Source organism: Cibotium barometz, chromosome 41, assembly GCF_041138505.1.
Source record: "Cibotium barometz isolate CiBa-2024 chromosome 41, ASM4113850v1, whole genome shotgun sequence".
Classification (NCBI taxonomy): Eukaryota; Viridiplantae; Streptophyta; class Polypodiopsida; order Cyatheales; family Cibotiaceae; genus Cibotium; species Cibotium barometz.
The window spans coordinates 16,053,993-16,079,836 of NC_141086.1; the positions used below are offsets into that span (position 1 = coordinate 16,053,993).

At 39.2% G+C, this 25,844-nt stretch overlaps 2 protein-coding genes across 2 annotated transcripts; both read right to left on the reverse strand.

The window, feature by feature from the left end:
- Positions 1-22,196: 22,196 nt before the first annotated feature.
- On the reverse strand, positions 22,197-23,253 carry LOC147614710 (uncharacterized). Its single transcript, XM_086779966.1, has 2 exons — positions 22,951-23,253; positions 22,197-22,718 (listed from the first exon to the last, which is right to left on the reverse strand). The coding sequence occupies exons 1-2, from the start codon at positions 23,113-23,115 to the stop codon at positions 22,197-22,199; spliced, it is 687 nt and encodes a 228-aa protein (XP_086636092.1). The 5' UTR covers positions 23,116-23,253.
- LOC147614711 (disease resistance protein L6-like) lies at positions 23,174-25,565 on the reverse strand. Its single transcript, XM_086779967.1, has 3 exons — positions 24,838-25,565; positions 23,641-24,743; positions 23,174-23,181 (listed from the first exon to the last, which is right to left on the reverse strand). Exons 1-3 carry the CDS (start codon positions 25,509-25,511, stop codon positions 23,174-23,176), a joined length of 1,785 nt encoding a protein of 594 aa, XP_086636093.1. The 5' UTR covers positions 25,512-25,565.
- Between the last annotated feature and the right edge of the window lie 279 nt (positions 25,566-25,844).

The window sequence follows — 25,844 nt, forward strand, 5'->3', positions numbered from 1 at the left end:
TTGACCAGCCTCAGTTCGATTTAAATGGTGAGCTTCCGGTACGGTGGATAAGGGACCAAGGAAGCGGCCTATGAGTGAAGCGCTAGGTGACCTGCGAAGGATCCTAGACGGTGCTGACCATACGGTGCTGACCATACGGTGCTCAGGCTCTGGGTTGCCAAAGATACCCACACGTGCATCGGGGAAAATATTGGATCAAGGAGTAAGAGTTGTTTTCTGAAACCGAGCATGGATCTGGTTGATTGACCTTGCTGGTCCTCAATGGATGAGTCCATGGCTCTTTTATATGGATCTGTTGGTTGATCTTGCTGATCTTCAGCGGAGATTCCATTTTGATTTTTATAAGTGAATATATTGCTTGGTACTATGAGCTAGGAACTATTGAAAAGGCCCCTGAGTGGACAGGTAGCGTTCTGGTTGCCAATGATGCCATAGGTGGATGGGGTTAGGTTGGACTGATGGATCCCTAAAATGAGATTAAATTCTGTTATGGTACAATAGATGAAGTAAATCCCGGATAAAAATTGTTCTATGGAAAAGAATCATTCCTACACGTAAAGACTCTACCGAAGGAGAAGGATGGAGCTGACTGGCAGTAGAGAAGGGAAAGGGAGAGAAGAGCCTATTGTCATGTAAGGAGATATGAGCTAGGTGTGTGGAATGAGTTGGAGAGCTAGGGTACGAGCATTAGCTGGGGCCCGGGGCATCACCTCGGTTGGGAGATCCTAGGGGGCTAGCAGCCTCCCTAGTGGGGGTTCGAGTACTGGAGACTGCAAGGCGACAGTATGAGGAATATTCCCTCAGATACCAGGTCCATCATTAGTGGGTGGTGATCGATGGGCCGCATTCTTGATACGCGGGCAGTGACTGTGTCTATGCAGTGTAACTGCCCTCATTGTCTATGCATCTACCACACCGCCTACAATGCTATATATGCACATGGTTGCCATGAGCTAAGGCATCCAATTCTCGTAAGTATCCACCCCCTTCTACACTTAGTACATCCTCCATCCAGAGTCTATCTAAATCTCCATCTAAGCTCTACTAGAGAGCATATGGGTGGACAACACCATCACTTGTACCTCTTTGGTATAAATAAAGTTTTTTATTCTCTCCATTGTGTATCTATTTCATTGTCTATAGTGCTTTGTCTTGATATCTCTCTTTTCACTGTGACATATTCTTATACATGTGACCCGTGTGGTTCACATACGAGAAGAGGAATCCTGAGAAGGGCCTTTCTCCCTCATGATTAACTTGGAGTGGGCACCGTATCCAGAGTGATGGGTCAAGTTGAAACCTTACGGTTCCAGCTGAGTTACCTGCGTGGTGATGGGACTGATGTGCTGGTCCACACAACCTTGTACCTGTGACTATACGGCTTTACCCGTGGTGATAGATTGTGAACCAACATTTGTTTTTGAGACTCCCACCAGGTTTGTTTGGGGTTCCTCTAGCTTAGCGGCTATTAGGATACGGAAAAAGCCTTTACCTCTTCTCATCTTGAAACCAAATCAGAGGAATCGAGATGAACAGAAGAAGAAGGTGGTAGAAGCCCTAAAAGAGATTTGTTGTACATTCACAGCATCTACAGGTAGGGTTTTTTCCATCCACTTACAAAATTAGCATGCTTTAAGCATCTTTGAGCTGCAAATCCAAAAGCTATATTTCAGAACTAAAAAAATTACCGACATGGCAAATAGGTTAAGCACGCGAGTAGACGCTTCCACATGCATGATTGACTCGGCTAGTTGCACATCCACCTCGGCAATGAATCCCCAACGTGTAGAGTGTAAGTGAATAGTTTCTCCGTGTTGAAGTCTACATAACCAAAAATCAAACATGTTAAGATTGAAACCAGGCATATGTTAAGATAATTCAATATTCAAGCCATAGAGTTAAATAAAGTATACCTTTCATATACCACACTTAGATCTTTTACCATGCCCAAGACATTGTGCGTCTTAATCTCACCAGTGGATATTGTTATTATTACATTTGAAGGCTTACTCTCACTCAGAGAGCTAATATCAACATGAGATGCATTTACATTGCAAGCCATCCCCTTCAAGTTCAAACAAACAAGACTTGACATAAGGAGCCAAGGTATGTAAAATAAAGCCTACTCTTAAATTGTGTACAAAGAGACATCTTCCACCCCTTACCTTCTTCCGTTTCTTACTTTTTTTAGAGAGCACTACATGAGCCTCCTTGTTGACAATTTTCTCCTAAAGTGAGGAAACAAGAAACAATGCATATTTATGTATATTAGTGTAAGGAAAACAAGAAATACAGTAGTACAAAGGTTGAAGAGTAGTATTTTCATACCATTGTAAGGGAGGCTTTTCCCTCGAATTCCACATTTCTCATCAACACTTCCTCATTGATATTTTTGTTTCTATGTGAGGAGCCTTCACTATCATGGATTTGAACATTTTTCTTTGATCGAGTCTTTTGAATTGGAAGATTACAAAGTTTCATGGCAAATACAATTTAAGGTTAGTACCATGTTTGCAAAGAAGCCCTCTGACCAACTAGTACATCAGAAGCCCTCTGACCAACTAGTACATCCATCTCTTACCTTCAAAGGAGAAAAAACAACACACTTTTGCCTCTTCTTCATATACAAAGAAGAAGAAGGGGTACTTGTGGTAAGAGGGTACTTGTGGAATCGTTCTAGACCAAACAGGAGGCGCAGACGATGCTGAATGTGGGCTAGGAAATCCCCCTCAAACGCTCCTCTGGGTTGCTGGTCCTCGGCCGTTGAACGCAGCATGCGCCCTAGTTTACTTGCTCCCCAGGTTTGAGCGACAGCTGTGCCCTTCTCGCCCACCTCCACCGTCGATGCCACCTTCCCAAGTTTACTTTTTCTGAACTTGCATCTGATGGCTGTGTGCTTTCCACCCACCTCCACCGTCGATCCCACATGCAGGGCGACGCCCTAGTTTACTTTTTTAAAAATCTTAATCCGACGGTTGTGCGCTTCCCACCCACCTCCACCACTCGGGGGGGTCACTATATGTAAAATATCCCTATCGCATACGTTCAAGGCCTATATTTTAAATCCCTTATTTGTGAATTTTTTAATCAATATAATATCCCCTTTTCTTTATGAATCTGTAAATTTTTTTGAAAAAATTTTAAATCATACCCTTATGTAAATATATTTCTGTAAGTTTCATAAATTAAAATTATGCTTCTGTTGAACGCACGTGATATTCACATTTTTTTGTGAGTGACCCCCCCGAGCTCCACCATCAATCCCACATGCAAGGTGGCACCCTAGTTTACTTTTTTTAAAATCTTTATCTGACGGCTGTGACCTTTCCGCCCACGTTCGCCGTAGATCCCACTTGAGGTGCCTCTTAAAGGCATCGTGGGATTTAGAGACGAGGCACAGCAACCCACAAATAGTCAGAGAAGAGATGATTAAACTAGCATCATAGAGCTTTGCACCTCTCAGCCGTCCTCAGAAAGCTGCAGTCTCAGCTAACTGTTGTGTGAGAGGGAGAAGAAAGAAGAATGTGTAGTTTTTTTTAATCCCTTCTATCATCTTCTTGACTTTAACCATATTTTCACTCATATCTCCACCCTCCATCTACTTTACATCTTCTCCCTTCATTTCTTTTTCACATTAGCCCATCTTGCCCATTTTGCAGCTTGTTTGGCCATTCCACACCCGACCCTTACTTGTGCTAGTGGTGGTTCCCACGCATGATAATTGTGCGTTGAGTTAGGGGTGTTCACATGCGGTGATGGAGTTCGTCCTCATGCCTTGAGTTTGTGGAGATAGTTCATGTGTAGTGTGGGCATATTAGGTGATTGTTCACACGTGTGAGGTGTGTCACATGCGTTGATGTTTTGTTTGGGGTTGTTCACATGTTTTGAGCCTCGTGGAGGTGGTTAGTGTGTGTTGTGTGGTCGATTTGGTGCATTTTGGGCATTCACGTGCACACTTTTGGCCATTTAGTATATTTTGGGCATTCATACATGCATCTTAGCCCTTGTTCATGCACGGTTGGCCATTTTGAGCGTATTGGTGCCTTTTCCACACGCGATGCATGATTCTTGAACACATTTAGAGGTGTTCCCACACTTTCAGGCTTTGGCAGGACAACATGAGTTTCCATTTACAATCGCCATGCTACCCACCATCTTCGTTCATCGACATCACTATGTCTCCATCCCAGACGCTAATCGTGCGGCATCTCCTCATATCCTATCACTCTAGCTTTATGGCCGTCATCTTGATTTGCCATTTCAGGTGAGGAGTTACATATCATTTGCCGAGTTCATACATACATTTGGCACATCATGGCTTCGCCCTCTAGATCCTTCTTCACCTACATCATGCTATGATGACACATCATATTCATGTCACATTGGATGTTTGAGCTTTAGATGTTATTACCTAGCCAGTTTAGACACTTATTTGATGAGAAGGATGTTTGTGTTAGATGGTCTAGACATTCTACACATGGTGACTTTGTAGAGGATCTATGTGGTTATCTTTACATGGATGGTTTGGCAATGCTTGCATGGAATGATGTATGTGGGAATTTGATTGAGTGCCCTACATTTGTGAGCAGAGATGACTATATACCTGAGGATGGGTATCATTATGACATGCATTCAGTGGATGATGATGTGAATGGTGATGATGATCATCATGTTGATGATGATATTGATGTTGACACATGTACACATGGTGATGGTGAGTCAAATCATGTGGGCATGATCTAGATGGGAGGGATGGCAGTGAGAACATCGAGCATTACAAGCATCATAGAGCTACCTATCTTTATTCCTAATGATCATAGGGATACATTAGATGACCATAGTGATGCATTCCGTGATCTTGATGGGCATTTGACTAGTCATGATCATTCGGCTAGTCATACATCTTTAGTTACACATGGGATTGACACTTCACATGTCATTGAGCACATCATAGACCATGAGGAGCATAGACCCAAGGTTCTAGTATTAGATGTATTGGGCTACTCCTCTAGATTTGTTTGCATGAGAGTAGTGATGAGTTCATAGAGGTGAGACATCGTAGGATTATGCATATTGAACATATTTTTAGCATATCCTATGACATTGACTTTGAGAGTTTTATAGTTGATCTAGGTATTTCCTTAGATCCAGTACTATTGGAGATTGATCTATCATGGGATTTAGGTTATATAGGGACACCAATGATGTAGTTGGTTTATACCTTTGGGGATGACCTTAGTGGCCTTGGAGATTCCATTGATAGTGAGTTGACTAATACCACTTATATTTCTTGTGTAGACACTTGGTCACTGCTTAACACACACATATAGAGTGTGATACACATGGAGATATTGTGCATGGGTCAGATTATACTCATACATACATAGATATGGTGGATCATGCCTTCAACTTCTTGAGTGGTGCTACATATGACGGAGGTATGAGTTCACATTTAACTCTACATGAGGTCGACCTTGTGCTATGTTCATTTGTCTCCTACGGATGTCGACACGATCCTGTGTTCTTTGGAGTCAGGACATTTTTCTTTGGATTGCATTCTTTGCCATTTGAGGGGCATAGTTTCTAGATATGAGGCTCAACATTCAAGTGCATCTATGACATATTCCAGTCTTGGCCTACACGATGATTCTTTTGTGCCAAGACCACTTGACATTCTGGCCAGGAGTTTCGAGCTTCTTCGGCGGATACCTTTCATGCTAGATTCATAGTGTGGTTGTGAGGATGGGCTTTTGAGTTTTCCTTTTGACCCTGGGGCTACTATCTCTTTGGAGTTGAGATTTCCTTTTGATCCAGGAGCTACTACCATTCTAGCTTCGATGGTTCAGGGTGTATACCGTATATATCCCTTTGATCCTAGAGGATACTCGGCTATATTCGTCATCGGTTCCTTATTTACTCCACTTGCAGATTATCATGGGGCCATTTTCCTTGGATTTTTCATGCCTCGGGTTTCCTTTTGATCCAAGAGGTTTCATAGATAGCCTCATCATGGACGGGAGCCCTCTATCCTTTCCATTTGACCCACGTGGTCATATGATTCATGCATGGGTCTTCCGCTACATTCAGTCATGGGATGTGATTTTTTTGGGATTTTGTACATAGCCTCTTGTATATGTTTTATGCACGACCAACCTTTGAATTCAAGAACAAAATCATTTTAGTAGGGGATGGTTTGTAACAAAGTGTCCTAGTGGTGCATGTGCACATGGGGATGGGCCTAGGCACATGGGGTTAGGGTCCATTTACACATTGGTGTAGACTCCCATGAGTGCTCTAGGTATTGCTCCCTATGATGAGCTTCCTCTAGGTGAGAGGCTTACATACCACACTTCCATAGTTTCATGCACCTAGGCTGACAAAGATGCAAGAGCTTATGCCTTTATCTTGTTCAACATAAAACCCTCTATTTCTCATCAATTTGATGAAATCATGAGGAAACTATGGAAGAATTGTGGGATACCATTCAGAGGAGGTATCACTGTGAGAACTCTACTCACATAAGGTAGCCTTGGAAAATTAGCTCTCCAACCTAAATATTGTCAATATTGCTAACATCATGGATTCTGTTATGGAGTTCATAACCATTCAAAAGCAGTTGGTCTCTTTGTTTTCCAAACAAAATAATTTTTGTGAAGCTCACCAGTACTCTCCTTTCCTTTCTTAAGGGGGGGTGGAGAAAGACAAGGTTGCTTATGTTTGAAAGAGATAAGAGAAGTGGCAGTTGGGAAAGAGGAGAGAAGTGAGGCAAGTTTTTCTTTTAGTTAACTAAGAGTTAAGTTAACTGAGGAAAAATGGAATAGAACTCCTGTGAGACTTTTTTTAGTACTCTTGAGTCTCATTAACAAAAGAAGTACTATTGCATTTGTTGCACCTAAAAATATGACCTTGAGTTAACTCCCACTTAACTAAGAAGGAAATTCCCACTTAACTAAGAAGGAAACTGGTTTCACTCCTTCCTTTCTCCCACTTAACTAAGAGAAAACAAACTCGTTTCACTCCTCTCCTAACTCCTAGCTTTTCTCATCTCTCTCAAACACACACAGTCCCCCTCCTCTCTCTCTCTCTCTCTCTCTCTCTCTCTCTCTCTCTCTCTCTCTCTCTCTCTCTCTCTCTCTCTCTCTCTCTCTCTCTCTCTCTCTCTCCAAGGAGAGTGCTACTATGCTTCGCACAACTTGTTAAGGATAGTATTAATGAAAATACAAGACAATCCTCTTTTACTTTTATGAACGAGCAAGTAGAAGTGCCTAGGTAAAATCTTGATATGTCTATCTATCTAAGTACTTCACGTGAGTGAGCAAATTTAAGGCCCTGCAAGTGTTCCCCAGGCCTTCATCCAAAATGTCTTCAAACAGAATCCCTGTAATTCTCACTTTCTTACTTTTGACATGGTTGTGAATGTTTATTCCCTCTACCATGTATTTGGCATGCTTCAAGTCAGTTGGTAGTCCAACTAGCTTGCTAGAGAGTTCTATCTTTATAATAACACTACCAAGCTCTTCTACCATTCCCATCTTTCAAGCTAGTCCAAATGCTTTTACAACTAGCTTGCTAGAGAGTTCTATCTTTATAATAACACCACCAAGCTCTTCTACCATTCCCATCTTTCAATCTAGGTCCAAAGTGTGGATGTATCTAAGGATTCTAAGCGGGTCATAATCAAAGGTCACTGAGGCTACTATTTCTCCTAATCTAATATCGTCCTGTATCAGGTATTTAACTATTCTTGAGTTTAGAGAGAGTGGAGAAGCTTGGTATTGGTATTACAGGATTAATGGGTATTGTGTTCGGTATTTACATATTCTTGAGTTTAGAGAGAGAGTGGAGAGAGAGAGAGAGGGGGGGGGAAGTGGACACAGTATCAGGTCCTCTATAGGGCCCCACCAAGAATGATGCATTTTCTTTATTAGAATGATGTAAATCTACAAATAAAGAGTGGTTCTTGACCTACACTCTTCACCTTGACTAGAGCACTCCCTTTAGTTGTGCTAGCCCTTGGAATACACAAGACCTTTGTGAACTATGAGATGTTTTCGCTCATTTATGCATGGTGTATTTATACCCCTTCTAGATGCTAGTTGGCTGGCTCAACGGCCTGCTATTTTATTCCCAGAACCTGTTCCATTAGTAAATGATTTTTTTCTGCAAGCGTTTCACACTAGCATGGCTGTCCCTTCAAGCGTTGTCTGTGTATAGATTGTTGTGTGCTATCCAAAACTGCACCTTGCTGTTGGGCAGCACTCGCCTACTGGGTAGCCTATCACGCCTAGCTGCCTGGCTGAGCTACTGCACCTTGCTGTTGGGGGCAGCACTCGCCGCTACTGGGTAGCCTATCACGCCTAGCCGCCTGGCTGAGCTAGCCCCCAAGAGCCTATCAGCTTCCTGGGACAAGCCCCTTAGGTTGGTCGACAGCCTGCCCAACCCTCCTATGACTGGTGGGCAAAGCCTTGGGTCCTTCTATTGAGATTCAAGCTCGATGTCAGCTTGTGCCAATTTCACTATGTGTTGGCATGTTAGGTAGTAGCATGTGTGAGACATAAATAACCGCGTCTAGCTGGTCATAGTTGTGTGGATAGTAGTAGCTAGGGTTAGCTGTGTGTGGACACAACAAGTAGTGTGTTGTAGCTTTTGGATTATGGCTTTATGCATTGTGTGAGATGGGACATGGCTTCCCTCTATGGTTAGGGTTTTCTCCTGTGTGTGTGTCTCCTCTCCCTCTACTTGTTTTTCATCATGCTATCAGAGCCTGGTACTCTCTATTAGGGTTTATGAGTGAGCGAGAGAAGAGGGAGAAGAAGCTGTGAAGAAAAGCTGTGGAGCTTGCCATTGGAGCTATGAAGCTTGGAGCACACCGATTTTTACCAAATCTCAGAGCTTGGCCTACTAGGTAAGGAACACTAAACATCCTTGAGCGGATTGCAGGTGCAAAATCACAAACAATATTAGATTTGAGTTGCCCAAAGCAAAGAAAATTTTTTGTTTTGCAAGCTCTCCATTGAAGCTTGATAGTGGTGAATGTATGAGGAAAATAGTTGCAAATCTAGCAAAGATTCATGTATCTGGAAATGGGAATGTGTTGGCAACTCATATGCAAGCCCTACTAGAGTGAATTTGGAGCAAGTTTGATGCATTGAAGTGATTGGAAAAATACTGTTTTGAAGCCCTCAAAAACAGAGAATAGAGGTTCAATTTTGATGCAATTGGAGCCGGTCTTTTGCAAAAATCAACAAATTCGTGGCTTGGGTGCATGCCTAGGAGTGTTGGGAACTCACATATATCTTCAATAGCCACAACCAACTCTCCAAACCCCCCTAATAGCAGGCGGTGCAACCTGAAGGCTAGAAACAGGGCATAATTGCATAGCTTTGCATAGTGGAGGTCAAATACTAGCTTGGTGGTTGATTAACCTCAAAATTGTATTAGCAATAGTGTGATACACACAGAGGAGAAGGTTTCTATGTGGTTTGTTGGAGCAATTATGCTTTTTGGAGCTAATTATGAGCTGATTAAAAAGGCTGTAAACAATGATTAGTGAAACAGAGGGTCATTAATCGACTAATTACTCTTTCAACTTTTACAATTGGTCTGATTCCTTTTACATGGAGTTAGTAGACATCATTGCTAAGCTAATGAATGTCTGGTTCCTCAATTTGGACAAGAATTGAAGAAATTAGAGCATTTTTCCTACTGGTTTTATTGGTTTTTCTCAAAACAGAGGAGGGGATTTGACATTTCTGGTATGTATGCACCTTGGTTGGTGTAAATATGCAACATTGAGCTTGTTTGGGTGTCAATGCAATTTATCCACACTTTATTGAACCACTATATTGCAATTTGAAGCATTTGGAAGCCGCCTTGGAAAACGTGCCAAAATAGGGTATTTTGGACTGAGTATGCCAGTTCAATTTGAATGCAATTAGTGTGATTTTCTACATCAACAGTGAAGTTTGTTGAGTACTTTGGAGTATTTAGGACACTTATTAGAGTGTGGTTGAGCTGAGGAAGGCTCATTTACAGAATTGGACGTGTCCAGAAGGTGCATTTGCAGCAAATATGTCAGACAACCCAGTACAGATTGTGGGTGAGAAGCTGGATAGAAAGAACTTCCAGGCATGAAAGTATAGGATCAAAAGCAATCTAAAAGGAAAAGGTTTTTGGAATCTTATTTTACAGGTGCAGAGCTAGAGCCGGATCTACCCCGACAACCTACACAACAACAAGTTGTAGCTCATAAACAATGGTCAGAGAGAGCATACAAAGTTTTGCATCACTTGTCTATATGTATCTCGGAAACTATACTCATACATATCCATGATGCTGAGAATCCCAAGGATGCATGGCATACTTTGGTAAAGCTGTTACATATACTAGTGCTCGTAAGTCTCAGTTTGAGACAACAGATTCATAATGTGAAGCGGAAAGGAAGGAATATTCATGATTATGTACAAGAGATAAAGAAGTATGAAGATGCATTGGCAACTATCAATGCCCCCATGCCTGATGATAATTTGGTAGACATTGCCTTGCGTAGTATTGGCAATGAGTACAAGTCTTTTGATACATCTATCTCTGTTTAGAGTACAAGTTTACCAGATTTTGATGAGTTGGTTTCACTCTTGCTTGTTGAGGAAATCAAACTCAATGACTCTTTTCATGATGCATCTACTAGCCATGATGATCATGGCAGGAATCAGGCTTTCTATTCACAAAGGGGATTTGGAGGCAGGGGGAGATTTGCATCATGAGGTCGTGATTATGGTCGTGGATGGTAGGATAGGTCACCACAATAGAATTTTCAGCCTTCATATGGTGCTAGAGGTGGTCATGGATATACACCTCAAAGAGGTAGAGGTAATCCTCGCGGAAGAGGACGTTGGCAAGACCAACAAGCATCTATGCGAAATGGGGAATGCCATTACTGTGGAAAGTTTGGTCATATGGCATGTGATTGTTACCGCAAACAAAATGATTTGAGAGGGAGTAGAGCACAACATGGTGGAGATTATGCAAATAGTGGAAATTATGCAAATAGTGGAAATTTTGCACAACATGGTGGAAATTATGTAAATGGTGGAAATTTTACATCAAGTAGTCATAATGGCATTGCAAATCACTTGTTTGCCATGAAACATGTCGTGGGATCTATGATGACACATGGCGACAGTGATGACACTTGGTATATGGACTCTGGAGCAACAAACCATATGACTTGTCATGGCGAATGGTTTGAACATATGAAGCCAAGGGATGTGAAAGGCTATGTGGAGACAGGTGATGATTCCGAGCATACTATCACTCATGTTGGGAGTGTACCATTGGTGATGCATAATGGTGAAACGAAGTCTATGTTAGATGTCTTGTATGTGCTTTGTTAAGGATTTCAAAAATGGATGTACAGTCATTGCCAAAAGCAAGAAAGAAGGCAGGTTATTTAAGTTGGATGCTGGGATTCCTGAGTTGAAATTGGCTATGTTCTCTAAAAGCCGCAATGTGGTACAAGACATTGAAATGTGGCATAAAAGGATTGGACATGTGAACATACAAAAGTTAAAGAACATGCAGGCAAGAGGCATTGTTGGTGGGCTGCCTAGATTCAAGTATGATGGGAATATGCATGTCTGTGATACTTGCCATTTTGGATAGCAAGCAATGTTGCCTTTTCCTAAAGAAGGAAACATGAGTAGCAGGCCACTTGATATTGTTCATAGTGATGTATGGGGTCCTGCACAAAACCCATCCATTAAAGGCAACTTGTATTATGTGACATTCATTGATGATTTTAGCAGAATGACTTGGATTTACTTTCTCAAAGAGAAGAGTGAAGTGTTGGAAAAGTTTATGGACTTCAAAGCTTTTGCAAAGAAGCAATATGGCTCTTGGATAAAATGTTTGAGGACAGATGGAGGTGGTGAATACACCTCACATGCTTTTGAGAACTTATTGAGAAAGAATGGCATAAGAAGGTAGCTAACTTGCATGAAAGATCTCTGCCCCCTCCGCACAACGAATTTGGGGGTGCTAGCAACAGAAGTAGCACTTCTTGTGCACGGGGCAGAGCCTCTCACTTGGGGCCTCGCACCCACCCCCCACGGATATCCAGACAAGAGACTAATCCCTCGATTATTCCAAAACCGAACCTGGAAAAACTTCCCTTGCCCAGAAAGCACAGGCGATTCCTCCAGGATATTTTTACTCTAACGTAGTCAAGAGCCTTATCTAACCAAACTGATCCGACCAAACTTGTAAGTCACTTGGTCAAATCAAGGAAGAAACTTGCACTTGGATCATAGAGACCAATGCTTTTTTCCTCATTGAGAGGCATAGCCGTTGATTCTTTTCCATAGAACAAGACTATCCGGCATTTACTTCATCTATCGTACCACCATAACAGAATTGAGTCTCATTTTAGGGATCCATCAGTCCAGCCTAACCCCATCCAGCCTAACTCTCGTCTTTCCACATTGTTCCACATCAATCCACATTACTTAATCCAAGTCCAATCATATATATTCCCATCATCCTTCATTCATTCTCATCCAATCACATCATTTTCCATCTCATCACATCTTTCCACACTTATAAAAGGTTCTCTCTGAACTATCCTTATCGAAGGGTAATATTTCAATTAATACTTTACTGAATTTCATTGCTTAACTGAATTCAAAACTAATCACTAATTCCTATGAGGAATAAATTACTCATTTACCTAAAATTCCGATTTCGATAGTTTTTCTGAATTTTCTCATTGCCATCCTAGAGAATATGAAACGGTAAAATTTTCTTTCACATAATATTTACTTAATTCAATTACCCATATTCATGGGATTTAAACAAGGGATTAAAGAGAACTCTTGTTTTGATGTAAAAATTTCTGCATGCATCTATTTATGCATGAAATCCAACTTCAATGGAATTAACACTTTTATATCAAAGAAAAATCCTTTTATGCATCTATTTATGCATAAAAATCAATATTAGTAAAAGTAACACTTTTATAATAAAAAAAATCTTTCATACATCATTTTATGCATAAAAATCCATTTTGATGAAAGTAACACTTTTATAATAAAAAATATTCTTTTATACATCTATTTATGCATAAAAATCCATTTTGATGAAAGTAACACTTTTACAATTAAAAAAATATTCTTTTATGCATCTATCTATGCATAAAAAATCATTTTGATGAAAGTAACACTTTTATAATAAAAAATATTCTTTTGTGCATCAATTTATGCATAAAAATAAAAAATATTCTTTTATGCATCTATCTATGCATAAAAATCCATTTTGATGAAAGTAACACTTTTATAATAAAAAAAATCTTTTGTGCATCAATTTATGCATAAAAATCTATTTTGATGAAAGTAACACTTTTATAATAAAAAAATATTCTTTTCTGCATCTATCTATGCATTAAAATCCATTTTGATGAAAGTAATACTTTTATAATAAAAAATATTCTTTTATGCATCTACTTATGCATAAAAATCCATTTTGATGAAAGTAACACTTTTATAATAAAAAATATTCTTTTATACATCTATTTATGCATAAAAATTTATTTTGATCAAAGTAACACTTTTATAATAAAAAATATATTCTTTTATGCATCTATTTATGCATAAAAATCCATTTTGATGAAAGTAACACTTTAATAATAAAAAATATTCTTTTATGCATCTATCTATGTATAAAAATTCATTTTGATGAAAGTAACTCTTTTATAATAAAAAATATTCTTTTATGCATCTATTTATGCATAAAAATCCATTTTGATAAAAGTAACACTTTTATAATAAAAAAATATTCTTTTATGCATCTATTTATACATAAAAATCAATAATGATGAGAGTAACACTTTTATAATTTAAAAAAAATCTTATATGCATTATTTTATGCATAAAAATCAATAATGATGAAAGTAAAACTTTTATAATAAAAAATATTCTTTTATGCATCTATCTATGCATAAACATCCATTTTGATGAAAGTAACACTTTTATAATTAAAAAAATATTCTTTTATGCATCTATCTTTGCATAAAAATCCATTTTGATGAAATTAACACTTTTGTAATAAAAAAATAATCAATATCCATCTTTCTATGCATAGAATTTAATTCTAATAAAAATCACTCTTTTATAATAAATAATAATAATCAATATGCATCTTTATATGCATAGAACTCTATTGAAAATCACTCTTTTATAATAAAAAATAATAATCAATATGCATCTTTCTATGCATAGAACTTAATTCTTTTGAAAATCACTCTTTTATAATAAAAATAATCAATATGCATCTTTCTATGCATGAATGAAAATGACACTTTTAGAATACACAAACGATGGAGATTACTCTTTTTGATTAATAAAAGATAAAATTTATTTCACAAATTTTTAAAAAAATTCGCCATAACCTCCTTTATATGGCTGACCATTTTTTAATTTTTCTAACCTTAATCTACTTAGGAATTATCCCCAATTGATTTAAAGCATTCTAAACTAATCAATTTTCACTTTTAAGAGAGAAACAATATGAAAAGTTTAATTCCAACAATTAGATCACTTAACTAGGATAAAGAAGCGCTGATTTTAAGAATGAGAGAGAGAGAAAGCCTTTCCAAGAAGGCATAGCATCTGTTTATCATTTTAAGATAACAAACAATTTAGAAAATCATTTTAAAAAAATAAGAAATAGTAAGATTTCTTACTTACATGAAATTTTGGGAGCTTTCCTTTGGCTTGATGGTTTGAGGAATCTACTCTTGTTTGCAACAAGAGTGGCCACCAATTCTTTAGAAGAGGGAATGGCCAAAAACTAATGAATTATTAAGAAATTCACAGTTCTTGGCTCTTGGAGGAGGAGGAGTAGAGTAACAGTGCATAAAACACTATTGAGCTTCAACAAAGAGGGAGGCTTCTATTTATAGGAAAAAGTGAGCTCCTAACCAAGCAAACTGATTCTAGAATTTTTCAGATCAGTTTGGTCAATTTTTGACCATTTTTAGGTCACTTTAGCTTACTTTTTGGAACTAGACTTGAATTAGGAGAGAGGAGGTATCTCAATTTTTGATAATTTTAAACTCCACCACACATGTGAAGTAGGCACCTCCTTCATGAGGGGGGGAATCCCCATTGTGAGGTGTCAAAAAACCTTTTTTTTAGTAATTCCTTTGGTCCTTAGTCCACTCTTCATCTTTTGTGAGTATTTACGCATTTTTGGGGGGATTTTCTTTATTTCTTCTATTTATCTTCTCCACACATTTGGATGAATCTAATTGACCCCTCAAAACCTTAATTTACAATTTTCAGAAAATCTGGACCCCTAAGATAAGGCCTCTTGAACAGATTATACTTGATTTCTAATGCACCTTCTGAAAATCTTTTTGAACTTCTGTTTCGGGGGTACTTATTTTACTAAGAAGAGATATTTTTCCATCCAAAAATATTCAAAATCTGAATAATCTCTCTCTAGAATATTTTCTCTCTCTAGGCCAAAACAAGTAAAAACAAGATCTTTTATATTTTTGAAGAGGGGATTGATTACAGGGGAAGATGCTGGACATCTTGAGAGGCTGGGGAGGAATCTTACATTCTCTCCCACTTGAAAAATGCGAGATGTCCTCATCTCGCAAATTGGGGGTAATCCCGCAACAGTTCGGCTTCTTTCTCCCAGGTGGCATCTTCAAAAGGATAGAACTTCCATTTGACCAATAATTCTCTTAGAATTCTATTCCTGAGAACCTTTTCTCGAACATCAAGGATTTCTTCAGGTTGGAGTTCCATCTGCCCTTGGGTTGAAGAAGTTAAGATTTCATCATCAAGCACATGATTTGGGCTTGGTACATACTTTTTAAGAAGGTTGACATGAAATACATTATGTACTTTGAGATGAGGAGGCAGAAGAAGCTCGTAGGCTAAGTCACCTACTTTCTTTGTAATCAGATATGGCCCACAATATCTGGGGGATAACTTCTTGTTCTTTCCAAGAGATAGAGAACTTCTTTTAGGGCGTACTCGAATGAAGACCATATCTGCTTCTTCGAATTTTCTGTCTGTCATCTTCTTATCTGCATACTGCTTCTGTCTATCCTGGGCAGCTTTTATATCTTTGCGAATTGCCTGCATCTGCTACTCCATGACATCAAGCATCTGTCTTGACATCTCGACCCTAATCAATGGGTCGGACCAAGTTAAAGGAGTTAAGCAATCTTGTCCATATAGAGCTTTGAAAGGGCTCATCCCAATACTTCGGTGATAAGAAGCATTGTAAGCAAACTCGACTAGATGCAGATAGCTTAGCCACTTCTTGGGTTCCCTGCCATAGCATGACCGAAGTATATCTTTGATTACTTGGTTTACCCTTTTTGTTTGACCATCGGTCTCAGGGTGGTAAGCTGTGCTGAGATCCAAGAAAGTTCCTACTGCATCAAAAAATGCAGTCCAGAATCTGGACGTGAATTTGGGATTTCGATCACTTACTATTCTTCTGGGTAGGCCATGCAATCTGAAGATTTCCTTGAGGAACACTCTGGCCACATCCACTGCAATAGTGTAGGTTTCTTTTACTGGAATCACATGGGCAACTTTGGTTAGTCTATCAACTACCACGAAGATGGAGTTGTAACCTTATTGCAATGAAGGTAATCTAGTAATAAAATCCATACTGATGCATTCCCACTTCATCTGGGGGATGTCTAATGGATGTAACTTCCCAGGCATTTTTACTCTCTTGGCTTTGACTTTCTGATAGGTCAGACATTGACGTACATGATTAAGCACATCCTTTTTTCGACCAGGCCAAAAGAAGCTTTTCTTCACAGACATGTAGGTTTTGATGAAACTTGGATGTCCTGCAAAATAAGGCTGTCATGGGCTTCATTCATCAGAATTTGATCCTTAGTTTCCTCATCATTGGGAATGCATAGCCTGCGATTATAATACATAATTCCATCATCCAGGCTGTACCCTTGAACTCGGTTCAACTCCTGTGGAGTTTTGCTTTCTTGCATAAGTAGGGTAGCAATAGGGCCAAAGAATCTATCCTGCATGATCTTCTCTCTTAATCAAAGGATTTGACACTACAGTAATTGCAAGCAAGGAGGCTTTTCTACTAAGGGCATCTGCTACCACATTTTCTTTGCCTGGGCAGTACTTGATTTCAAAATCAAATTCTTGGAGGGTCTGCATCCACCTTCTTTAACTCATAAGATTACCATAATTTACTAGCATATAAGTATAAAAAACCATTTTCTGAACCTCTAGCTTCACAAGCCTAGAGTTTGATTTGTGAATTGAGAATTTCTCCATGAGAAACATCAATTGAATAGAGAATTGGTCATAGGAATGACCATTCTTTGGGGGAGAGAGACATAAAGATAAAAAGCATCCTAATTAAGCATAAATGTAAACTCTTTACAACTCTTAAGAAAAGATTGATTTGCATTATAAACACTTAATTTAGAAACTTCTCAATCTTGAGAGGGGTTGAGAAGTGAAAACATTGAGAATAGTAGAGAAAAACCATAAAATTATACTTTACCTCTTGTTTTTGCTTGCTTCTCTGTCTTAGAAGAAGCCCCCAACCAATCAATTGGTTAGTGTGCTTAAAGGAAAGCTCTAAGGATGGTTGAAGAGAGAGAGAGGCTCCACTCTCTCCAAAAGTAGAGGATTTTAAAGAGATAATAAAAATATCATTATTTTAATGTAATACTGGCATGGTATAATTCACAGATCTTTTTACAAAAGACTAAGGATCTATTTATAGGTGAGAGAGGCCTCTAACCAAGTCCAACTAGGTTCTAGAATTTTGCAAGTTCGGTTTGACTGAATTTGGATAAGATTTGGACCTAGTTTGGCTCCCTTTTGATTTGGTTTGAAGAGGAGAGATAAAAATATCACAATTTTTTTGAGTTAAAAACTCCACCACATGTGTGAAATAGGCGCCTCTTTGAAGTCTCCCCCCTCCTTACCAAGGTGTCAAAAATGTATCATTATACCAAAATATCTCATTTTTTTAGTAATATCTCATAGTTTTTAACTAATAAACCTTGTACTCAGTCAACTCTTCATCTTATGTGGGCATTTACTTATTTTTGGGTATTTTCTTTTATTCATTGGATTTATCTCCTCCTCACAGTTGGATTGATCCTATTGGCCCATAGGAACCTTAATTGGACCATAATCTAAAAATTTCTGAAAATCTAAACCCTTAGGCTAAGGTCCTTTATACACATTTTCAATTAATTCCAATTGCACATTGAAAAGTTTTTTTTGAATTTCTGTTTCAGGGGAAACCATTTTAGACACTATGAGAATTTTTATATCCAAAAATATCTCAATTTTGGATTACCTCTCTCTATATATTTTCTCTCTCCAAGCCAAAACAGGATAAAACAGGATCTTTCTTCTATTTCAGAGAGGGGAATAATTACAAGATCAGCAGGGAAGGTTTTTACACCTGTACACCTCAAAAGCTGGAGGGAAGAATCTTACACTCTCTCTCTCTCTCTCTCTCTCTCTCTCTCTCTCTCTCTCTCTCTCTCTCGATCCATCATGGTGGTTTAGTCACCATGTTTTGTGAGAATTGGGATACAACCAATCCCAATAACCTATAAGATTGAGTCACTTGTTCAGTAATGGCTCTTGATTGTCATCATGCAACAAGAAGATGTGAGAAACATTCTCTCTCTCATCCTTTCTATATACCATTTTTATCCCTCTTTATCTCCATATTTGCTCATTGTGATTTTTCTTAGTCCTTTTACAAGATTAAGGAGCCGAATGCATCCACACTAAGTGTGCATGTGCCTTCTTTCTATGGCCACATCACTGACACATTCTAGTATAAGAGGTTTAACTTGCAGGATCATCTCATTGATGAAGAATTGTAAGACATTCTTGTGAATCTCTCGCGAGAGTAATAAGTCATTACGTTTGCAGGCCACCCTGTTAGTCGCTCTTGATGATCCAAGATTTAAGGGCATCACATTACAGTGATGCATCCAGCATCTTGAGACATGGTCAGCCTTGTTAGAGTAGAAGTAGTGTGCATGGTGGCAATGGTGGTGATTGTGGTAGCCTATGTGTTGGCATGGATGCAGTAACACCATCGCTTTCAAGTTCTTGAAACCCATTATTCACTCCAGATCTTATTACCCTATAATGAAACCCACACAGCTATGGCATCAACCCTACAAATGAGTATCCCATCTACCCCACAAGAAAGTGTCACATCTACTCCGGAAGTAACCATCCCTCCATCCTTGTGAGGAAACCCAGGTGTGCACAACTTTTACATCTCATATGCTGCGTGCTTCTAATCTACCTCCTTATAATGTACCTCCTTATAATGTTGATGATGCTCGGGGAGTGATCCTCCTTAATGATGCTGATAAAGGGATCATTGAACACCGGATGAGGCAATTGCTGAGGCTAGCTTTTCAAAATGAGGTGATGATGCATTGGAAGGAGATCTCAGTTTCACAAGAAGAATTATTACATTATTGAACAGCTCCACATGGAATATTTAGTAGTAGATGCAAAACGATTTGAAAAAAAAAATGGATGCTTGGTGCGATGAAACATCACCTACTCACACTTGTAGGGTTGCAAGAAGCAAGGTAAGAACAAGCATCTTGGCATCAGTGAGCATGATTGGAGGATTGTATCCAATGAGAATCCTAGTAAGTAGAAGTAGTAGAAAGAGGCAAGGAGCCATAGCTCATCTGTCTCACATCTAGGTAGCGATGGTTGGGGCTCTTCTTTGCTTACTTCATAAGTTCTGTAGAATCTTGGTAACCTCATTCACCAACACATATTTGTGACTATGCCATCCACCCCACAACATGGGTGCTCTCCTCAATTGGATGCAAAATGAGTGCATTGTAGGTGTCAACTGGGCTGAGGCTTTTATGGTAAGAAAAGTTTAATTGTTACAACTTCTCTTGCTAATACTCTATTCCATTATTTGACCAATAGCTTGTAAGTAGAGAGGGGTCACTAATCCTCCTTGATGAGTTGATGCCAAAGGAGAAGAGGACATCGTTTAGAAAATGAAGGAGAAGAGGACACGGATGATCATAAAGAGTTCTTTTCAAACAACACTGTATATGTCTTTGTAGACCTTTTGAGATGCGTAATATAGTTAGTCTTTTGTAGACTTTTGATGTCATTTTTGTGATAATGAAGAGTACCTTTCAGCAAACACTATACTTCTCTTTTCTAAACCGTTTGAGATGCATATGTCATTTTTGTGCTACCTCATTGTATCTTGACAAATAAAAAGAATGGTATGTTACTATATCCCTTTGCATTACCTTTGTTTCTCTCCCTCATCTCCAAAAAATCAGCATACATAACTTTAATCACATTTAAAGTGGTATTTGTTGCCTACAAAGCAGGATAACCAAACTCGCAATAGCCATGTTATCTCACTCTTTTTTTTTTTTCTTAGCCCTAAGCATCAGTAGAAATGTCTTCAATTTTGTATAAGCAATATGCATCGAAAAGAATGTCACGAAAAATATACAAATTTAAATTAAACATACAAAATAAACAAACTTTAATAAAACATATACGTGCCATGATCGTGGTAGATAGCACATCATGGAAAATATATATAACGATCATGATATCGTACATTCATGTTTTACTATAGTGATATATCACTTTTGTGCTTTTGTAGAACTATCGTGGTATAGCACGTTTGTTCTTTTTTTAGCACTATGGTGATATAATACTGATATAGCATGTTTGTACTTATGTAGCACTATCGTAATATAGCATGTTCGTGCTTGTGTAGCACTATCATGATATAAGTGGCATCCCTAGGCGGGAAAAACTTACACTTGACTGTATACACTTCTAAAATCATGTTTTTGAGAGGCTTTTCTCTCACGTTTAAAAATGCTTCTGGTTCCAATTCTACTTATCCTTAGGTAGGAAAAGAAACTTATTCATCATCCAATATATGACTAGTATCCGAGACACATACTTCTTTAGTAGATTAACATGAAAAATATTGTGGATTTTAGCTTAATTTAAGTATGGAAAGGTCCGTTTTCAATCCTCCAAGGTGAAAATTTCCATATTGTGTCTACTCTCCCTTTTTCAAGTCTAAAACCAATCCTAGTTAGGTTTGGAAATCTAGGCTTGGTAATATTCAAATCCTAGAGATCATGCCATGTGTGAGCCTTGGGTAGACACAACTCTTAAATGTACATGTCACTTTATGTCCACATGAGCTTCGAGAGGATCCACATAAGCACCGTGCCACCTCACCTTACCACTTTATGTCCAATAGTAGCCACCTTGTATGTAGGCCCATAGATCCAAGTGCAACGTGTGCTCCCAATTGGAGGAAGTAAAAGTTCGTAAGCTTGATCTCTGATTCTCAGTGTAATTACATATGGTCCACAATATCTCGTGTGGGTGGGTGTAAAAATGTAACTGCAGTAGTTTCAGATAATGCATCAAATTACAAATTAGCAAGACAAAATGTAATGACAAAGCATCCAAAGATAACATGGTTTTCACGTGCAGCTCACACGCTTAATTTTCTCCTTAAGGATATTGGAAAGTGTTTAATAACAATGGGATAGAGTACACAAACATCAAGGACAGAGAAAATAAATAGTGGACATATAGTGTTAATGATTATGTAGATTAAGCTGGTGGACATGTATAATAGAATTGAATTCCATAAACTTTGACGTTTTTTACCGATTTAACGGTGTTTTATATTTCATCGTTATAAGCACCACTCAATGGCATTTATAAACATTGCTAAAAGCACTGCTACGTGTGGCGCTAGAAAAATTAACAAAATACTCCAAATGAAGTCCACAAAAATATCCAGTAAAAATTTATCATATAAATTTATCAAACATAAATATTTTTATAATAAAGAATAAAAAATTTATAGTAAAAATTTATGTGATAAATTTTATAGTAAAAAATTTATCATATAAATTTGTAAAACATAAATATTTTTATAACAAAGAACAAAAATTCAACAAAATGTTATAAGCAAATCAATATGTAGAAAGGTATATAATGATTTATATCTTTTTATAGTACTATATGTAAAACTCACGTAGCTTTTTCAGCTGCCGGAAGGAAGCAGGAAGCTCCGTGATGGCTGAGCGCCATGCATGAAACTCTTGTAGACTTTCAAGAGACCCAAACTCTTCCGGCTTGCAGCTCAGAGCACCGATCCATGTCAAGCTTCCGTAGCTTTTTCAGCTGCCCGAAGGAAGAAGGAAGCTTCGTGATGGCTGAGCCCCTTCCACAAAACACTTCTAGACTTTCAAGAGACCCAAACTCCTCCGGTAGCTCTTGCAGCTGAGAGCACCAATTCATGTTAAGCTTCCGTAGCTTTTTCAGCTGCCCCAAGGAAGAAGGAAGTTTCGTGATGGCTGAGCCCCTTCCAGAAAACTTTTCTTGACTTTCAAGAGACCCAAAATCTTCCGGTAGCTCCTGCAGCTGAGAGCACTCATCCATGTCAAGCTTCCGTAGCTTTTTCAGCTGCCCGAAGGAAGCAGGAAGCTTCGTGATGACTGAGCCCCTTCCACAAAACTCTTCTAGACTTTCAAGAGACCCAAAATCTTCCGGTAGCTCCTGCAGCTCAGAGAACTCATCCATGTCAAGCTTCCGAAGCTTTTTCAGCTGCCCGAAGGAAGAAGAAGGTTTCATCTGTAAAGTACATGAATCAAAGTTCAGAACATCTAAACTTTTAAAAGACCAGAGTCTTCTAACATTATCAAATTTTCAGCTGCTCAAAGGAAGTCAGTTTGCAATCATGGATTTCTTAAATTGAATTCTCTCTTGTAAAATTTAAGTTCACTTTTTAAAGTCAGATCTCATGAAATTACAAAAGTTTGAAGATCAAATCAAACATTTAAAAATAATAATAATGACTATATACCTTAAAGTTCCTAGTGTACCGGAATTCCAGCACAGTAAGAAACTCCAGGTCTAATATTTCTTTAGAAGGAGCCCATTTCAACCACCTTATTTCCAATGCTTTTAGCCCCTCATCATCACCCTCCAGATATGTTCCATGCAGAAAAAGCAATCGTAAAGATTGCATTTGGGAAAGCAAACTCGCATTCAAGTTTTTCTGGTAAGTGGCAAGCCCACGGATTTGATCAAGACCCTGCAACCATAAACCAAACCATTATTGCATGGATCGTGTTTTATCAATCATGTAGATCTTACAATGTTTGGGCAATATCCATATATTTAATGAGTGTCTGGGTTATTGAGTCGATGGGAACTACATTAGTGAATGTAGATCTGTAACAAGCATCTGCATTATGCTCCTGCAATAGAGCCACCCACCCTCCACACCAGAAAAAAGCTTCAAAACAACAAGTGCAAGTGCAAAGATGGAAAAAAGGAAAAGCGACCAGTCACCAATCAGAAGAGTTTCTCGAGTAAAAAGTTAAGGATGAACAGTGGAACAAGTTGCTTTCTGGGCATTCGCAACAACTAATTTGAATCTTTGTAGTCTTTCCTTTTTGTATTGTCTTTACTTCCTACGGCATTGTTTGCATACATAAATGTGTGCTGAAAACAGATAAGTAAATAGAGAAGTGGATATGCACCTGCTTACTTCGCAGCACTTGCGTCAAGTCAGTATCATCCCACACCCTACTCCACTTGCCCGACTGTTTGACAATGCCTCTCCCCAAATCCCTCAAGTGATCGTGCACTGTCAGGCACTCATTTTCATCCACCTTCACTAGACAGAGGTCTACCAAGCTCAAAAGGCAACTTATCCACCCCTCTACCAAATCATCGCTTTCCCAAAAGTATTCGGCACTCTGCCTGCCTTCACCAATCAAGAAGCAAGCCACATCTAGAAACATTTCCTGCTCATGCTTACTAAGAGCCTCATAGCTAACCTTCAAACAAGTCTCTATGCGTTTGAACGTTGAAGTAGCGCTACTACTTAAAGTCTTGATTGCTTCTTCCCAGAATTTCTTTTCCTTCCTCACCCTAAGATGCCTACCAAGCACCTCCAGCGAAAGGGGAAGACCAGCGCATGCTTCACTTACTTTCTCTGCTAGCTTTTCAAAACCTAGATCTGGCGAAGGCTTCTTGAAAGCGTTCAGACACAAAAGTTGCAAGGACTCATCACGGTCCATGCCTTGTACCTCGTAGCGTTCACCCCTGATGACATCAGAGAAATCATTGCCGCCGTGAGGAAATACTGTTTGGTTCCTGGATGTTACAAGCATTCGACTTCCCGGCTGAAGGGATGCCAGATCTATGATTTCCTCGATGGATTCAAAGTTCTCTGGATCATCCAATATGATCAGGACCTGCTTCCCCCCTAATCCAGCTTTTAAATGCCCTTTCTTCTTTCCCACATCGTCCCCTTGGAACTTCTTTTCATGCAGCAAATCTTCGAGGAGCTGATTCTGTAATTGACTCAGTGTCTTATCCTGACAAGTTTCCACAAAGCTTGCTGCTTGAAACTCCTTTCCAAGTCTCCTGTAAATAGCGCGAGCAAGAGTGGTCTTGCCAATGCCACCCATGCCCCAAAGCAGCACAAAGTACACACTTCCCTTTTCTTTCAAATGAAACAGCTCGACCACATCATGGACCCTCTCCAGCAAACCAACTGCTTTGAGGTCATCCTCCACGGGAATCCTGCCCTGAATCTCCTGTGCTATCCTCTCTACGAGAGCTTCCAGCAACCGTCCTTCACATCTGCACATAATTAGATAATATCGCATAGATTAGTGATATAAGTGAGAAGATTAACTCTACAAAAAACGGTTGCAAATCAAAAGTAGTTTGGTACTTGTTAAAGGTCTCCAGGCGGAAGCCCTCGAGCCATGAGGCATCACACAGAGCATCTTCCCACCCTTTGATCGTGCTTCCGCTGTGCTTGCCGTGTCTTCGATGGTCCTCGATCGCTTTTGCAAACGGCCCATTCTTCCTGTTTCTTAGGTCTTCTGGCTTCACGTCGTCATAGAAGACCGGAAATAGCTTGGCTTTACTAGAGCTCTTGGTGCTCTTCAACATCTCCACAAGTTCATCCAGACACCACCGAGACTCTGCGTAATTGCTTGTAAAGATGGGCACTTGAATGATTGCTTTTTGGGCAGCTTCCAGCATGAAAGGGCGAACATCGTCTCCGTCAGGGAGCTCCTCCATGTCCAGAAATGCTTTGATCCCACGGATTTTCAGGACATAGTAAAGTGTATTTGCGAATCCACGCTTCATGCGAATCCCACGATGGCTGATAAACACCGCATGGGTGCCGACAGACGGATGCAAAGGCAGATGAGCAACAGGGCGCGTAGTCGCTTCTCTGTTCATGCCTGAACATGTGTGTGTGTGTGTCTCTCTCGCATGGGTGCCGACAGACGAATGCAAAGGCAGATGAGTCGCGTCTTTGCTCAGGCCGGGTCGCTTGTTCAGATCGAGACTAAAATCATCGTCATCGTCCCTGACGAGAGACTGCCTGAACATCTCTCTCTCTCTCTCTCTCTCCCCTTTACAACATGTCTCTATCGTAAAAGGAACACATGCATTGATTGTTGGATTTTATTGTTAAGCTTGAAAGGGTTAATAGTGATTGTTATATGCAAGACAAAAGAGGAGGGTGTGACTCTCAAATACTATTTTGGAATAATCTTAATAATGTGATAAGAGAACAAGGTTATCCATCAACAACTGGCTTTGCAGGATTCATGGCAGACGAAGCAAGTGCCAATTGGATAGCCATTAGAGTAGTGTATAATGGGGGACTAAAGATCTTGTCTTTTTCACTTAAAGCAAAGTTTGCAGAAGCACACAAAGAAA

Excerpts from the sequence above, each read along its gene's own strand:
- LOC147614710 (XM_086779966.1), bottom strand. The coding sequence starts at position 23,115 with ATGCAATCTTTACGATTGCTTTTTCTGCATGGAACATATCTGGAGGGT. Across the intron at positions 22,719-22,950 it reads GGTACACTAGGAACTTTAAG|ATGAAACCTTCTTCTTCCTT; the intron begins GTATATAGTCAT and ends TGTACTTTACAG.
- LOC147614711 (XM_086779967.1), bottom strand. The coding sequence starts at position 25,511 with ATGTTCAGGCAGTCTCTCGTCAGGGACGATGACGATGATTTTAGTCTC. Across the intron at positions 24,744-24,837 it reads CGCCTGGAGACCTTTAACAA|ATGTGAAGGACGGTTGCTGG; the intron begins GTACCAAACTAC and ends AATTATGTGCAG.